The sequence below is a fragment of the Phragmites australis genome, chromosome 6 (genome assembly GCF_958298935.1).
Source record: "Phragmites australis chromosome 6, lpPhrAust1.1, whole genome shotgun sequence".
Lineage (NCBI taxonomy): Eukaryota > Viridiplantae > Streptophyta > Magnoliopsida > Poales > Poaceae > Phragmites > Phragmites australis.
Genome location: NC_084926.1, coordinates 4,367,921 through 4,386,438, shown reverse-complemented (window position 1 = coordinate 4,386,438; position 18,518 = coordinate 4,367,921). Strand labels below are relative to the sequence as shown.

The window sequence follows — 18,518 nt, the reverse complement described above, 5'->3', positions numbered from 1 at the left end:
ATATTGAAAGTGAGGGATATTTTGGGAATAAGAAAAATTAAGGGCTAAAGAACCTCTCTAGACCTATAAATAGAGGGGTTAGGGCTATGGGAGGAGATTGAGCTAGTCATTTGAGAGTTATGTGGTAGGGTTTTAGGATAGATAGATGAGTGCTTAGCCTATATATTATGTGAGAGCTTTTTTATACATCATACTTTGTAGCTGAAAATAGGAATGTTCTTTGTAAGTAATGAAGTTCATGTTGCCTCTTATACTTATGTTCATCTCATTCTACTTTTCCATCTATTGGCTCTGTTGTTTTGTTGTGAGTTTTTTATTTTTCTTTGCGATTTTCGTTTTGGTTTAAGAGCTGAAATTTTTCACCATGGTGAACTAGTTCTTCTAGTTGCTAGAGGTATAAAATTCACATTCAGAATTAGTCTTGAATTCACTTGTCTCAAAATCATCAATTTGAAGAGTTTCTCACCCAGTGACTATCTCCTTGAATTTAAGTGTTTCTTTCTCAAATTGCATGCTTTTGAGTACGATGACGTATGGATTTGTTTTAAGTGGAAGCTAGTGTTCAATTCCATCTATAAGAGACATGCTTCCTTAGAGTTTTTTTTTTTTTTTGCGCAACTTGTTTGTCTTGGGTTTCTACTTCCACATATTGTTTTAAGACATATTGGGTGAAAGATTAATAAAATGGCATCCAAGAAGTTAGTAAGGCACCTATTCATCTCCTCTAGTCGTCATTCTCGATCCTACAATAGCTACCTATCTGTGCACATTATTTCCTATGTTTGCACACACGAACCCATGCAAGCATGCCACATGACATTATTCGGCCGGCTGGGAGCGTGCATTGAGCACACACACTCAAACACAGTAGTTGTCAGGGGCAGAATCAGGATTTGAACATAGAGTGCAAGTAGCAGTGTTCCCCCTTGCAGCCGCCTATCATGCCTAAGAGTTGGATGACACCATCCTGACTACCCTATGTACCTTTCCGTCCCGCCTGGCCTCTAATCACCGATTAGCTGCTAGGCACAATTGCTAGCGGCTAAGAGAAGAAGAAATACCATAAAATTTTGATTATATGCAGACTCCGGTATAGCACAGATAGTAGATAGTAGCAATCCATTGTGGAAGGAGAAATCCATAGCAATGTATCTTTATATTAACTAATTAGAGGCCCTTTTTGAGACCCTCACGTTAATCCTAGGCAGAGACATACTAGAAATATAGAGAAATCCTAAAAATTCTCACAAAAAAGCAAAACATCTTGTCGTTGATTTGGCTGCTTAATAATCCGTAGCCAATGGATCTACTAGACAACAAGTACCTTAAAAAACATGTAACAAATTAGATGGAAGATATTGTTCGGAATACAACGCAACAAGTCACGTACATAAGGAAACAGGACTCCAATCATGTACACATCAAAAAAAAAAAAAGAGAGTAAACTTGGTCATCAATTTAGGCACGTATACATATTGGAGTCCTCAAAGTTTTTCAACTCTTGCATGCTCTAGTAGGGTAGATCAAGATATGCTTTAAACCTTTTCCAAACTTTCCTTGCGGTAATCAATTTAGTCACGTATACATATTGCATTGGAGTCCGGATGGTGTTTCAACTCTCGCATGCTCTAGCAGGGTAGATCATGATATATGCCAAACATTCTCCAAATTTTCCTTGCAAGGACTCTATATAATATCATGTATAAGTTTACATCAAATCAAGAGAGAAGTTTTGTGCAGGCACTGGTGAACAAATAAAATCCAAGCAGCTGCTGGAGCGTGCAAGGGAGACGAGGAGGTGCCTCAGGCAACACGAAGCTTGTGGACATGGCCACAGAGCAGGCGTGTGAATAGCAAAGCAGAGTTCTTGCTCGATGCAAAATACCTTTAGTGGTGTTAGCGTGTCCTAGAGGCCTCAGAACTCGCCTAGGGCAACCTCGAGTGGACGACAGAAAAACGAGGAGCGGCGGTGGGGGCACAAAACTTGGCGAGAGGGCATGGGATGGAGGTAGGAGTGTGGCCTCAACGTGGGAGGATGGGGCGGTGAACTTGGGCGGTGGTAATAAACATTGGGTTGGGCGGTAGTAATGGTGAATTCTGAAGGAGATTCGGAGGACCAGAGAAACGGAGGAGTGATGAAGATGTGTTCGGTTGGACTTGGCCATTTGGGCTGATATTCACGTTAGCAGGAGAAGCGAGAAGATCACAACCATCCATTTTAAATTAGACAGCCATAGAAAAAAATATGATAATGAAAGTAAGGCTTACCACAATCTTGATATAAGTGAGACATGAATAGATAAAAGCAGTTACCTAAATTATTATAGGGTAAATTCTTTTTTAAATGACCAATATTGGAGATTAAAAATTATACTTTTATTTATAGTATATAAAAGAGGTGTAATTCTAAAATATCGCTATATGCTTCAAGTTCTAATTATTAAAAACACAAAAACCCTTTCCTATGAACTTTATTTATGTGTCTTATAAAATGCTAGCACCTGCAGGTGCATGAGTTGATGGACTAGTGATTCACAATTAGCTATCTAATTACCAACTGGCTGCTAGGCACCGTCTCCAACGGGTAGGGAAAGAAGAAATACCATAAAACTATGATTATATGCAGACTCCGGTATAGCTCCTAGACGAAGTGACGAAGTCATAACTCACGATTCAATTCATGTATTGGTATGGACATACGGTGGGTAAAAAGGCAAAAGACTGGATGGATTGGGCTTCAACTTCTTGAGCCTGGAACGACTGAACGAACGAGAATATTTCATGAGGGCAAAATGTGCAGACGATTCGTGCTGATTAGCCAAGATCATTAGCGGGTCCTTGGAAATTAAGTCTCGTTAGGGGGGGGAGCCTCCCCCCGGGGGGGGGGGGGTCTCCGTCCCTTAGCTGCCAATAGTTTATTGCCTCTAATCTGGCATTGAGATGATCCCCCAACTCAACCGGCGACTAGATAAACACAAGAAGGGATTAAAAAGAAAGGGGCTGGGGATCAGCGGAATAGAATACCCGGTGCAACCATTATAGGGCGCAGGGAGGAATGGCTAGTTTATACAGATCAAGCTGCTTTGCATTTGCGCGGATGCATATTTTTAGGGCGGGCGAGTGCGTGACCCCCACATGGCTCCCAGGTGGAGAGATCTATCCGGTATCCATTATTCACCCTAAACAATCTAGTAGCTAGGGCTCATCGATCGCAAACATATATAGTTTAATTTACACCCTCAATGCGGTACACCTTCCTATAGGGCGAAGATACAATAGCCCACCAGAGTGCACTGACATCGGAGGAAAAAATAAATCTCGATTATTAGCAATTCAATGTCAGCTCTTGTACCCAATTTAATCACAAACATGCGCCCACCATCTAAATTTAGATAGGTTAAAGTGTGTATTCAGATTTTGAAGCTCTAGATTCGTCCCTGTCTGCTTCTAACATGAACTAGTTGAACTTGTTAAATCAGCTAACAGTGCTTACTCACATATTCTTAGCAACAGAGAAATTGAAGGTCAGATGAAGGACCATCATGTCGATCAGACAGCACAAGGGATCGATGAGCATTTGTGCATGTTTGAGGGACACTGCTGTTCTTGCTACTACTAATGTGCGTGTACATGTGCTTTTAGGTAGGAGATCGATCGATCGATCATCGATGCAGAAAAAGGAAGGGGATGGACGGGCGGCCGAGGCACAAATATGTGTAAAGGAATCTGATGATTGAGATGGGAGTTGGAATCCACTATAAAGCCGTGATGATTTTCGAGTGAAGGTGCAGCACCACCTGGGTCGAGACGCTCAAGTGTCCAGAAAAAGGCTTTGACATTCGACAAGTGTCCCCCCCCCCCCCCCCCCGGCCCGCGCACACTGCCTAAATTTGCCACCCATTTCCTACGTGGAGAGCAGGGGACTCTCTGAATCTGGTTGAGTGCTAAGAGCATTTTCAACTGATTTCTTTCAGGATCAAAATTCCTTCACGAAAGAGATTTTTTTTTATTTCAGCGTTTTAACGGGGTTTTTTTACAGTTCTTGTTACAAAGAGATTTTCAAGATCATTCCCTTTAAGATGAAATACTCTCTCATTTTCTTTCACGAATCGTTTAAAAAGAAATTATTAAAAATGAGAAAAAATAAAGAGAAGAATTGAGAAGAAAACGAAATAAAGAGAATAAATGCATGCAAGTGCAACCAGCCCGCAGCAGCCCGACTCCCGAGAATCTAATGCCTGCCAATCATGGACCCAATCTACCTTGGAAAGCCAGGTGTGAGGGGAAGAATAACTGGCTGTCACGCCAATGCGAGATCTTTTCGTAGGTCATGCACATGACCTTATCGATCGCACAAATTCATCCATCCTTTTCCTACCACCTGACCCGGCCATGGGCACACTGCAGCAGCATAGATCGTCGTAGCTCAAATATTTCATAAACAAGCTAGAAAATTCAGCCCAGATAGGATACGCCCAGCAAGTGGACGAGTATAGAATTACTGCCAATAGTTTGGTTCCCCCTCGGCGTGCCCGGATCTATCCATCCATCAGTTAGGTTAGGTCAGTCAGGCCCGGGCGTGCCCGTGCCCCTTCCCAGCCCCGGCCCCGGCCCCGGCGCGCGGCTCGCGGTCCAAAAGGCTCGCGGCACTGGGGGCAGGCGGGGCAGGCAGCTAGCTCGATCGAACGGCTGCTCCAGCGCGGGAGGGATGGTCCCGGCCACCGTCTGGTTGATGCGCATGTGGCAGTTGCAAGCTACGAGATGGTTGCACGCTTGCGCGGTTCTTTTGTGGTCGGATCGGCGTCGTCGTTCACTCGTTCTCCCCTCGAGACGGGACGGGACGGGTTTACGAGAGGCGTGGCCTCGGCATGGTATTGTTACTTTGTTAACCGCGCGATCAGCGGCCAGTGCACCGTGTTTGACTTGAGAACGATCGATCGAGTCGGTACACGGGCTGCACCTGCACGCATGATCTTGCTGTGTCGCCTCGCCTCCAACGAGATCGTGTGCCCATGCGGACAGATTTGGGGGTAACTTGTTTATGCGAGCACGCGCTGTGCGACGGATAAGTCTAGCGTGCTTAGAGCATCTTGAAGAGAAACCTAATATAATTCTTTATAGTTAAATTTAGAGATTTTATCTTCAAAATATCTTTTAACAGATACTATCTCTGTTTTTAAATAACTGACACCGATATTGTTATAACTTTAACTTTGACCAATAATAATTTTTAAAATATTTAAACAAGTAAAATTAAAATAGTATTGTAAGATTTGCCATCAAAAGTAATTTAAGGATGTTGTATACTTAGAATGTTTTGCGTGTGTATTTGTGAAAAATTGATGGTCAAATATTGATACGTAAAGTCAACGGTGTTAGTTATTTAAAAACAGAGGTAGTACCTTACATGTTCCTAATATCCCCTCTATCCTAGCTAGAAGTAGAGAACCAGCCAGACTCCCAATTCCATCTAAACTCAGCTACTGCTCCCACCCACCCGCGCCTCCTGCTCCTACTTCACACACTACATGGCATCACCACCCTGAGACCCTCGATGTCTGTCTTCAATTCAGGCTCAGCCATGCCATCATCGACGAGCAAGCAGCCATACTCCGAAAGGTCAAGTACCTTAACACGGAGCTAGTGGTCCTCGCTGAGTTGGACGATGGCAGTCGTAGCGACGGCAACGCAGCAAGCGAGTTTGTTGCGAGGCTAGAGCTTCTCTGGAGGTTCTTGGGCTCGATGGAGGCGGCGTTCAAGCGAAGGGACGCTGACGAGAGGCGTGTGATGGAAGCAGAGGTGGGATGGCATTAGGCACAGTGCGGCGGGGAGCCGCCATGGGCCGGCAGGAGGTGTGGCGGGCATATATGGTGGCAGTGGGGTTCGAGGAGGCGATATTCGGGGGCGAGGCGGTGGAGACGGCGTGGGCGCTACTGAGGAAGTATGATGGGGGTGGGATCTGGTGCCACCCTCGCCAGCATCTGGCGGGGGTGGGGCTCCGATAGAAGGGGCAGCCCATGTCGTTTTGCTCGCTGTGGCGCCAAGCGTAGTGGTGGTACAGCTGCCGACTGGTCCGTAGGACGAGCGGCCGCTGGGAGCTCAACCTCCGCCCTGCCAGGAGCTCAGCCTCTACCCCGTCGAGTGTTGTTCTGTTTGCTCGTGAAGAGTAAAAGGGGAGAGAGAAAGAAAAAAAGGTAGGGTGAGGTTCACATATCGGTGATACATATGAGGAAATATAGAAAATATGATATTTGAAGTCTGTTAGAGAAAAAAATAATTTAAGGAGAAAATATTATTGAAAAGGCTTCTTATATGCAAATATAAAAAGTGAGTTTTTAAGGATCTATTAGAGATGCTCTTAGACAGATCAATTTTCTATAGGGGCTAACCACCATGCCACATGTGTATCCCTCTAAAAAAAACTAATGTCGTACTTGATTCGAACTAGTAACGCCCAAACTAATGGTAGATGTTCATCATGCATACACCTTTGCTTACATTATTGATATCCTTTTAGTTCCCAATTTTCACCCTGCAAGATCATGCACGCAGCATGCGTACGTCAGTTTGAAACCAAGGCAGTTTAAATGCTTTGCAGTGATGCCCACAGTGCCTTGACCAGCATATATTTATCCACAGACCCCGACATTTCTTTCGCTTAATTTGGTATTCAGAAAATAAATCGTGGCAGATCTACGTGATGACAACAAGACAGACAGAACAATTACGAGAGCACAGGAACTTGCTCTCAGACTCAATTGTGATATACGAACGACAGCCCAAAGGTCCAATCAAAGCAGCCGGAAGCAAGATTAGGCTTAAGAGAAACATATACCTACTCTGTTATAAATACATGTCATTTTTGAAAAAAAGTTTTGATCAAATTTTTAAAAGTTTAATTAATAGTAACTTTAAAATATTTAATTTGAAAATATTAAAATCATATGTGTGCATTTATCTTAAAAAATACTTTCATAATATTGTAAAATTAATATATTTTATAAATATATTCTAATAAAAAATTTATGATCAAAACTATGTATTTAAGATCATGTCTTATTTAAAATAATATATATTTACTCTGAAGAAATAGTTAACTACGATAGCGAAATAACTGGGTCAATTTCTTAGCTTCCTATGATTTGTTTTCAAGTGACTAGCTAAGACCTGATTGGCACTCGCGACCTGCTCAAACTAAAATCACCTTTAATTTACTCGATTGATTAAACAACTATCGATGTGGCATCTTTCGGATCGGAGTGGTTAAACCATCGCTGCCAGAGTCGCACTTTCAGAGTGACGGTTGTTGCATCTTCACCAGTTCATATTCCGACTTTCCGAGTCCATGCATTTCCAGGCCGGGCATTTATTAACATCAACGAAAGTGACATAATATGAGAAAAAATATGGGTGGTGCTACTGTTAATACACTAAAAACACGTCACTTTTCACTTGATGTACACAACCACATTATTGGTGCGGAATTGACCATTTTTTTTCCATCAACACACATGATTTGAACCGTACAGATTATATTCTTTCTTCATCCTTTGATGTTTTTTCTTCCTTGTGACTGCTTTGTGTCCATGCACCGTAACTGGCCTCGCTCTCCCACCACGTTCTCCTTCGGACATCTCTGATGGCAGGCACACCGCCACTGCCCCCGCCACAATAAACTGGATTTGTTGGTGTGCTTCTTCTCAACTCGTCCCCTCTTTGCCCATCTGGTGGTCTGACCCGTCTTGCCGCTCCGTTCCCGCATTCACCAACAACCACTGGTCGGCCTTGTTATCCAATGTCTCTCTCTAAAATCGGCAGAGATGGAAGCCTCCAATCCTAAAACCCTAAAGCTCGCAAAGAACACAGACCGTGTGAACTCGTGTGAACAGGAGAGTTTGGAGATTTCAGTATCTGAAATGTTGTAAATCTGGAAAAAATATAGCATGAGATACCGTGCTTTTGTTATGCACATTCACCTCAAAAACTGGAAATCACAAAGAATTTGAAGGTAATTAAAGGCAAGTCTGCCTCTGCATGACAATGACGCCGCTACAGAATAAGATCGCGGCGAGCAATGAGATCGCACGAGCATCACGGTGCTGACTGTGTTTGGCATCAACCCTTGTCCTTCTCGGCGGGTCAACTGTCCGACCTGGCGCCGCCTGGGAAATATCTCAAAAAACCACCAAACGATCGGTGACAAGTCGTTGGAACTGTCTAGTTTACTTGTTCCCAACCGAAACGCTATGGAATATGTGGGTAATTAGTCACTGATTTCTGCTAATCAATCATATATGATTACTGGTGTACAGTGTTAGGTTGGCAAGAAAGATAGCAACCGCACGCACATGCGAAATTTAGGCAAGTTTTACTACCAAACCAAAGAGCATGGTCGTTTTGGGAATGCATTTGTTTTGCTTTTTGCTGGACTTCGGGAGTATCTTGGCGAATTCACTTTCTTCTTTGGTAGCTGCTGGCTGCAGCTGTTTCACTGTTCTATTGGCCTTGACCAAAGCAAGTCTTAGAACTCGGCGTCATGCGAGTTGTTTTTTAGTGGAAGGCGTCATGCGAGTTATGGGCCTCCGACAGAAAAGCTATTTTAGGCCCAATACTGAGCCCATGCCTATCCTTTTTTAACACAGTTGTGTTTGGAAATTTTTATATTTTTAAATCCAAATATTACAAATATATGCATCCGTTTTTAAAATTTACAATTCTATATTACTCTCATCAAAATGAGTGCCCATCAAAATGACTTCCAAAATTTTAAAAATAAAAAATGTTGTGTTTGGATTAGTGGGCCCACATACGTTTTTGAGATAAATAGTGCCCTTAAAAATGAGCCGACGGACTAAAGCCTAAAAGCCCAGCAATAGTGAATTCTCTGTTTGTGTTTTGTTCAGCCCAATAATGGCCCAACAAGGTACAAGATGACGCCCAAAAAAGTGAAAAACATCGCTGTTTCAATCCATGGCAGCCAATCCGGAGCGTTGATTTTTATTTTAGCGGTGATCAGCACGCCGCGCTGTAACTAGTACGGAGCAAGGGACCGGGGAAACACACGAACACGGCGATGAGCTTAGCGCTTCTGGAAGGCTACTCCTCCGCCGAGGACGACGATCCGGCCGCCGCGGCCTCCGAGCTGAGCGACTTGGGCAACTCATCTGCGGAGGAAGCCGGATCGGACGGAGACGAGAAGTATGCTCCTCCGAAGCCGGCCTCCAAGCCCCGCCGCCGCCAAAACCCTAAGGGGGAAGATGCCGGCGGTGGTGGGGATTCCTCGCTGCCGTCTGCGCTGGAGGCATTCGCGGATGTCTCGGGCCCTCCGGATTTTCTGAGGCACAGGGTCGCCGAGCCCGAGGAGGCGACGGAGGCGCTTGGCGTGCTCGATCGCCGCTCGAAGGAGGGGAGCAAGAAGCCGCCTCCCGGTAAGCCGCTTTAACTACTAATTGAAGTTGGTATTAATGTTCTGTAATCTTCGGATTAGTTTAAGTGTGCGTGCTTTGGAGATTCGAGTCGAGCAATTAGCGTGGTAGGAGTCCACCATCCCTGTTTTCGTGTTGGTAAGGCGAGAGATCGATTAGCAATGTTGTTTCAGATCTAGCAATGGTAGGGCATTGGATGTAAAGCTTTGCAGTTATCATTATAACGTGTTATGTTACTTTAGACTTGACGAGATATTCGGTGGTAGAGCTTGAACAGAATTTAAGAAGGGGTCAATGAAATTGCTTGTGCAACAGTATTTTGTATAGACCGCTACTTTATTAGCTGATAAGTATTTATGAACTGAAATATCAATATGTCATCAAGGGTTTTGAAGTTGGAACGAGGGTGTAAGGATCCATCTTGGCCACCAGGAAGCTCCGTCATTGGAGATATTTGATAATGTAGTGCTATAGGATCAGTTTTGTGTTCATTTTTTGTCAATTGCATGGTGTAAATATTTTGTGTGTTAGGTGATGTACTTCTAGAATTGGTTGTTCAGTTATAGTGTAATTTACATAGTGTTTGTCTGTATTTTGGATGAAATAAAATGCCTAGTTTATAGTTAAGTTTGGGTGTTCATGGAGCAAAGTTGTTTGAATGTATTTTTTCTGTTTGTTTTGTTTTACTGTCATAGTGGTTCTTTCATTCACAAGTAGCAATTAGCCAAGAAAACATGGTTGTTAAAGAATGAGAAGGCAGTATGCGGTTAACTGACAAGAGACACTGCGTATCAGTTCAGTGCTTTCTTCAGCGTGATATCTCCTACTGGTTGGGCATACACTACTTCGTTGATAGCTCTGAGGCTTACAAGTTGTACTTATTCATCTGATGTACTTACTAGGGCTAGTATTAAATTATCTAATGGCACCCATTCTAATATCGCAGGACAAGGCGATAAATGGTACATAGATGGTCTTTGTGTTGTAACTTCTATATAAAATATTTAGTTATGCTTACCAAGCTGCTTAAAGAGAATGTTACATTTGGTATCTAGTTTTACCTTTTCTTTGTAGTTTGGCGTGAAAATATTTGTAAAAGCTGATATTCTCAAAATGCAACGTGCCAGTAAATACATCCATCATCCTTTGTTCCTATCAAGTGTTTTGTTATGGACTTAAGGATCGCGATATTTCTGAGCTTTTTGGTATGCTTGGCAAATGGCGACATGGCGATAATAAAGCAGATCTGATTATATGTGCCTGCATCTAACGATATTTCAAGTGTGTGTTTTCACATGCCAATTGTGCCATTTCATATATATATTACACCTCTGGTGATCTAACTAGAAATTATCTTCAGGTGCTGTTGTGGTGGCGAAACCACAGTTAGTTGCCATTTGCAAGCGAGTTACTACAAATGGTGCCAACCCTCCTGCTTCTGTGACATCTAGTTCTATTGATGGTAAAAGAATAATAGGTGCTGCGAATCCTGGGCCAGAAGATGCAGCTGACCTTCTGAGGTAATAATTGTCGATTTTCATCAATGCCGCAATGAAATAAGTAGACGAAAGCAGCTTGTGTACATCTTGCCTGAACTTTTATATTATCTATCAGAATTCCTTCTGAATTCTGCTAGCCTGTAGTGCTCTTAACTATGAATTATTTTCAATGTTTAGGATGTGTCTCCAATGTGGTGTACCAAAGACCTATTCACATGCCCGTGGTATGGTTTGCCCTCTTTGCGGCGATAGACCATCACAAACAAAAGAGCCAGAGAAGAAGCATGGTTCCACTGTTAAAGACAAGGAGAAGATCAAGAGGATGAGGGGGCAGTCGTCGCACGCTTCCTGGAAGAGCGAAACCGAGATGGCCCTTCGGCAACAGTTCGACTGATAACCAATTAGCATGACCACTTAGCCGGAACGTTGGGTAAACCATACGCTGGGGAAACCTTTGTAGCCCTGTGTAGTGTACCTTGTGATGTCCCTGTGCCTCACACTCGGTTCTAGATAGCCGGAACCATCGTTGTGTTAGTTGTATCAGCAATTTTCTGCCAGGAACGGTTTTGTTTGCTAATCTGTCAAATTTAAATGTTACAAATCAAATTGAGGTTTGCTGAAGGCGGTCAGTGCAAGTTGTGAAAGGCGGTTCACGGTCACTGGTTACCGCGTCGCTGGTCGGAGCACCGGCCTGGAGCTCAGGAGCTGCGTCCCTAGTGGATGCACCTGACAAACCAACGTCCGGGTGCTGCAGGCGCCACATCGGGATTGATTTGGTGGCCGTTCGCCGCTTCGCAGTGATTTCCCATGCCGGCGTGATACCGTGGGGCTGTGTCGGCGAGGGAAGAATGGAAGGTTCGGTTCAGCCTGAGCGCTTGACGTTCCATTGGTCTACTTGTTATGGTAGGCTAGTCATATGTGCTGGGTCAACTCATGCAGCTTCCAGTTGTGCAAGCAGGTTACTGCAGTCACTTTTTTTAAGTACAGATAAGCTGGTAAAGAATGCCCACCGGAAAGCAATGAGAGATAAACGCAACGTGAAGAGGTGCGAAAGCCAGATTGCTGCCAGATGTAAGTTCGATTATTATGGCTCTTGTACCATTTGTTGTTTTGTTTACTTTCCCGTGTTTTCTCGGATTCCCTTTTGCATTCATCGATTAATGTCTCGACAATTGCAATTGGTACTGTAGTTCGTACTGGACAGTAGGCACATCGTTCCACAGGTGTGAAAGCTAGATTGCTGCCAGATGTAAGACTAGTGCAGCAGGCGAAATGGCCCAATCTGCCATCATTTTTTCCTTTGATTAATGCACGACCACGGTCTCAATCGATCGGTACATGACAAATGGGCAGAAAAAAAATTACTCTCAGATAAGATCAGCGTTTCATTATATGAGATCTGATATTGTAGAAAGGTTTTTTTTTATGTATATTATGTTTTTTTTTTCTTTCAACTGTACGTGTTGGCTGTTAAACTAGAAAAAAATAATATAAATCTTTCGGTGAAGCCTCGTAAAATTTCGTTTCGACAGCTAGGCCCCAGGATACATCGACTACTCCCGTTCTTTACGATCCACATCCACTCCCCGATTCTCCGCAGCTTAAGCTCACCCAGCCGCTCCAACACCATCAACTCTATCGGATTCGGTCCATTCGGATCCATGGCCAGGCTCGCCGTTCTCCTCCGCCACCGTGCTGGCGCACGGCCGCGAGCTCCCGACTCGGATCAAGGTAACCTCCCGTCTTCTCACCTCACGGTTTCTTGACATGCACGAGCTGTCCGTGGATCTTTGATTATCTCTATTTCTCATCGCAGCTGATTAGAGGAGCGGACGCCAGCGGCGTGGTCGGCGACAGCATGGAGTGCGTGTACACGGTGAACATCCGGACGGGGTCGATCTGAAGGCCGGGATGGGCTCGAAAATCGCGCTGGAGCTGGCCGGCCCGGACGGCAATGGCGTGGGGATCTCGGACCTGCCGTCGTGGGGCGGGCAGATGGGGCAAAGCCACTCCTACTTCGAGCGCGGCAACCTCGACATCTTCGGCGGTCGCGGGCCGTCCATGGCGAAGATGCGGGTGAAGTCGGACGGCACGGGCCCGCACCACGGGTGGTATTGCAACTACGTCGAGGTCACCGTCACGGGCCCGCACAGTGGGTGCGCGCAGCAGCTGTTCACCGTCGAGCAGTGGCTCGCCACCGACGCCGCGCCGTATAAGCTCGAGACCGTCCGCGACTACTGCGCCGCCGCGGCGTGACCGCGTGACGTGGCTGGTCGAGGAGCGTGTGGACACGTGGGGGAATTTTTATGTTTTATATATTCTTTTTTTTTTCAGTATTTGTAAAATTATAGAGTATATGCTAAGCTTGTCCGTTCATCGAGCTAGATTAATATCTCGCTCATCTGTCAAGCGATAACTTGTAGATCTTACAGATTAAAAGATTAAAAAATATGAAAAACGTGGTCAGACTACGGTGGGAAGATCTTGCTTAGCTCGTGTGTATTTTTTATTTAATTTTTTATTTTATCTTAGAGTACATATGTGATTTAAAAAATTTAAGTATTTTTATGAGTAGCAATCTATTTTATTTAGTTTGATTAAAAAATCTAAGTCAATATTTAATTAAAATTCTCTAAATAAGTATATTTTTATAACTTTTAGTAATTTTAGTGCCTCAAACTAATTCTAAAAATCAGAAGAAAAAAACACTAATATTCTTTTAGTGCGATGTACTAATTCATAAAAAATGTTTCAACACTGTTATTTGATAAAAAATAAGTTTCTTTATAATGCTTATTTATATGTATTTTTATCATTTCATATGATATTATCTTTTTAGTTCAATTTGAATTCAAACATGTATAAATTCATCAAAATGAGGCATAATTAAGGGATAAGTTTACTAAAAGATTATAATAAAAATTGTACTAAATAAATCAAAGTTCACTAAAAGATCATCAGTGTAACGTGACATAAACTGATAGACAGTTGAGGTAAATACTTAATATACATACATGTAGAAAGTATAATCATGAAAGATAACTGGTATAGCTTGATAAATCATAAGTTTGAAGTGTAGGATAAGAGTAACTTATACATATAATTTACATGAAGCTAAACAAAATAACAATAAAATAACTGAAATGATTTAGATTCAATATCTAATTTATAGTTGAACTAAAATAACTGAGACAGATATATAGCATATGATAAACTGCAAATATAATTATATGAATAACAAATAAACTTCTTCCTATTGTGCAGAGCAATCTCACTAACTAAAAAAGCTATGTTCAAATCATAGTCAAAGTTTAACTAATAACTTAAAACTTGTGCGAACTATTATTATACCAATGAGGGCACATGCTGTTGTTATTTTTTTCAGAGGGAGAGATCAAGGTAGTGATGATGTTTTTTATAATGATCAAATAACCTAGGCTAAGTTCACTAAAAGAATATCACATGAAATGATAAAATATATATAAATAGAGCATTGCAAAGGAACTCATTTTTTCACCAAATAATCTAAGATTTAAAATATTTTATAAATTAGTACATAACATGAGAAGAATATTAGTAATTTTTTTTCTGATTTTTAGAAATTTATTAGAGTAATAAAAATTAATAGAAGTTATAAAAGTATGTTTATTTGGAGAATTTTAATTAAATATTAGCTTAGACTTTTTTTATTAAGCTAATTAAAATGATTTGATTGTGAACTCTAGTTTGCTCATAACAATATTTAGGATTTTTGAACCACTGATGTACTCTCAAATAAAATTGAGAGTTAAATGAAAAAACTACACACGTATAAACAAAAGAAAGGTAGGAGGCACAAATGTGTCAGCTCACCTGTTCAGTCGGTGAAAGTCTCGCATGCTGAATGAGCGAAATGTGATCTTATCGTATTTTTCTCGTACTTTTTAATTTTTTGATTGGTGGAATTCATAAGGTCTGAACGGGCGAAACTCTGATCTTGCTCGATGAACATGTGTCGGTTGTCTATTTTGTAATTTATTGAAACTGTTGTATAATTTTATAATTATTGAAAAAATAAAAAAAATCCACGTGGGGCGCAGTTGGCGACGAGTGGTAATAGGCCGTGGGCCCCGATGCCTCGTCATTTCCGTAGGCCGCGATGTACGATGGATGTGCCGCTAGAGTCGTGCAGCCCGTGCTGCTTGTCGAATAATCGGGAGACTTGTTTGTGGCGGATGTTGGCCTCGCGTGGCAGCCGCGATGTCACCTCATGCAGCTAGAACTAGGATCTCTCCCCGTTTGTGACTAGTTTTGGTGCTTTTTTAGGGGTTGTGTTGGACGATGATCCATGCTTTGATCTGTGAGAGATGGTAATCCGCGTTATCATAAGTGTTCCTCCCATCTTCCAACGCCGGCATCACCCTTGATGCTCCTCCCTGATTGGGCACTCCAATGATGCGAGATCTATCAAACAAGTTGCGCCTAATAAACGGATTTGGCAAGCACCTTGGGCAAGCGGACAGGGAGAGTAGGTGAGAAAGCCTGCAGTTCGTACAGCAACACAAAAGCCCATGGACTCAATAAAGATACAACCCGGTGGATGATTCCCAGGCGATTTTTTTGTTTTTATATTTCGAAAATCAAAAAATTACAAAAATAGAAGTTCATTTGAAAAAATTGTAAAAACAGACGTTAAAAAATAAAAATGTCGCCTTCCCACGGGCAATACGATAAAAAAAAATAGCATTCCGATGCTCTCAAAATTCAAAATATTATTGAAATAATAATGAAAAATTAAGGAAAAATATATGGTGTAGAGGATCATATAATCTAGTGCTCAAAAAGTTCAACTCAAATAATTACTTTTACAATGAGAAAAAAAATCATTATACACAGTTTACTGTAATTTTTTAGGCTAGATCACACTATACTCCACATAAAAAAAGAATGTTTTCACGATAAATTCAATAGTGTTTCGTATTTTTAGAGCAAGAGAAAGAAATATTTTTTTATTTTTAAACATGTCGCCTGTTGGAAGGACGACATGTTTACTTTTTTAAACTTATCGTCTGTTGAAAAGGCGACATGCACCTATCGCCCTTCCAGCTTGTGACAAACTCCTATTTTTGCAATTTTTTTAAACAAACATTTACTTTTGTAATTGTTTTATTTATGAAATATAAAAACAAAAAAAAATCATCCATTCTATTGCCCGTTGGAAGGGCGACATCCAACAGGTGATAGGTTAAAAAAATAAACTAAGTTTCATTAATCTTAAAATTCAAAACACTATTAAAATAGTTATGAAAAAATCTGAAAAATGTATGTGGTAGAGGATGCTATAATCTATATATCCAAAAATTCAACTCAAACAATTACTTTTACAATAAAAAAACGAAAAAGATAAATTTCATTATACACATTCTATCAAACTATGTACAATAAAATTTATCTTTTTTATTTCTTATTGTACAAATCATATTTTTTCTGAATTTTTATTTAAAACTAGATCCTAATATCCTCTACAACGTATATTTTTTCAGATTTTTTATAACTATATCAATAGTGTTTTTAATTTTGAGAGTAATAGAATGCAATATTTTTTTTTTATTTTTTAACCTATCATTCATTGGAAGATATTTTTATTTTTTGCAATTTTTAGGATCTCGCTCTTTAAAAATTTTTAACCATGAGCAGGAGCTCCCTCTTTATTCCTCATATTCAGCATATCAAACAAGTATGTAAAAATAGGAAAAAGCATCCAACGATCTGGACTGTAAGAGCTTTTTCAGATTTTATATGAAATCGATCTGGTTCTACGAATTCCCTACAAAATCTTTCAGCATTTCTGCAGGCCCTAAAACATGAGCGCAAGCAGCTGACAAGAAACGGCCAGCGTGCGGAGCAAAGCAACCTCGCAATGAATTCCACGGCTTCGAATCTTTGTGACTGGTATGGGCCAGCCACCCCCGTCCCCTCCCATCCGAACTCTCAAGTGCATTCCTTTTCATAATGGCACCTGTTTTTCTTTAATGAAACTTAACTCCTTTACGCATCACCAGCCTCATTCATTCATCAAGCACACCAACCCATCCCTTATCATTGGCACGCGGCTAAACAATTACAGCAGCCCCATCCGAGCATCTTAGCTAACTGCTATCTAGAAGAAATATACATGTCCTATAGATACTATAGTAATAGATAACATTTTAATAGATTAATTATAGCATTATCTCTTATAGTAATATGATCATAAGTCGTAGAGTTTGATAGATGGCGTGCATAATAGGAGGCGTGAGTAGCCTGTCTACCGATTAATAGTTGAATTTTATCTCTCTTCATTAAGAAAAAGCTTATAAGTAGCCGATTTATCAAACTAACTGTATCATTTTTTTCTAATTTAATGTGAGTCCACATGTAATAGGATATTAAAAACTGTCATGCGTCTTGCAATATGTTACAGACTGACTACACGTTAATAGCTAGCTTTTCTCTTTTCTTATATTAACGATTTATGATGTGAACATCTTTATAGCTAGCTGATATGATTGTTGGAGACCCTCTTAGCAAGGTTTGTTGGCGCTAATCATACAGAGCAATCATCATTAGGAGCAGAGAGATTAACAAACAAAACAATAGAACATGGTGGCTTTCGGACGAGTATCTTGCTCTTGATCGGTTAGTTTGGCTTTGAAGGTTCAGGGCAATAAAGAGCCTGTGATGCAGCAATCATCTCTTGTTTCTTTATGAAAGAAAAATGTTTCGCCGCATGGCAATTATGTAGTTTGACGCCGTGCCACCTCCTTGCACTCGGAAAGACCGTGACTGTCACGAGGTACTGCATCTCTGATGTTATGGTGCTGTACGCAATTCATCCATTGGACCACAGCATGGGGTGTAGTAGAATTGTATGAGTGCACTGCATACAGCACTGCCACAGTATAGAAGCTGGGAGGCTTACATGCATTGAGAAATACAACTCATCCAGAAATGGCAGATATTGAGGAAGAGTGATGGTCCTTATCAGGATCTAGGTACAATTAATACTAGCTAGTATCATATGCCTGTAGTGACAATACGATTAGAGAGAAGGTATTCGTCCAAAATGCAGTTTTCTCACTTGCACAAGTGACCACATACACTATCTGTACCGTCGAATTTCGCCCTAGGAGAAATCCCAAAATCATTTCAACAAGCGAACATGGCAAAAGGATGGAATTTGTACAAGCGGTATGGATGCTTGTCCGAGAGAAGATGATAACAAGTACTAGTACAGCACAAAACTGATTGAACAAATCTAGGGGAGATCAAGGCAAAAGGATGGAATTTACAAGCCTAGATGTGTCCCTGCCAGCCTAGCATTTGAGTTTGCATTTGTAGCTCCCTGCTACAGACTAGATTAAGTCATCCCATTACATCTCTTGAGATCTGGTCTAAATACCCTCTTAAGACCTGGTCTTTTCACATGGGCATATAATACTACGCCGAACTCTTCAAAATAATACACTAGTGGAGTACAAAAGAACTGGGCCTCTTTCAGAATCATGCACTTGGACACAAAATAGTGATCCAGTCCTAAATATGAAACAGTATATAAATAGTCGTTTTTGTTGGA

General features: G+C 41.4%; 1 protein-coding gene and 1 pseudogene across 1 annotated transcript; both read left to right on the top strand.

The window, feature by feature from the left end:
• The first annotated feature begins 9,026 nt into the window (after positions 1 to 9,026).
• Positions 9,027 to 11,545, top strand: LOC133921208 (uncharacterized). Its single transcript, XM_062365994.1, has 3 exons — positions 9,027 to 9,428; positions 10,786 to 10,945; positions 11,102 to 11,545. The coding sequence occupies exons 1-3, from the start codon at positions 9,074 to 9,076 to the stop codon at positions 11,316 to 11,318; spliced, it is 732 nt and encodes a 243-aa protein (XP_062221978.1). The 5' UTR covers positions 9,027 to 9,073; the 3' UTR covers positions 11,319 to 11,545.
• A 398-nt stretch (positions 11,546 to 11,943) lies between these two features.
• On the top strand, positions 11,944 to 13,397 carry LOC133920793 (PLAT domain-containing protein 1-like; annotated as a pseudogene).
• The last annotated feature ends 5,121 nt before the right edge of the window (positions 13,398 to 18,518 follow it).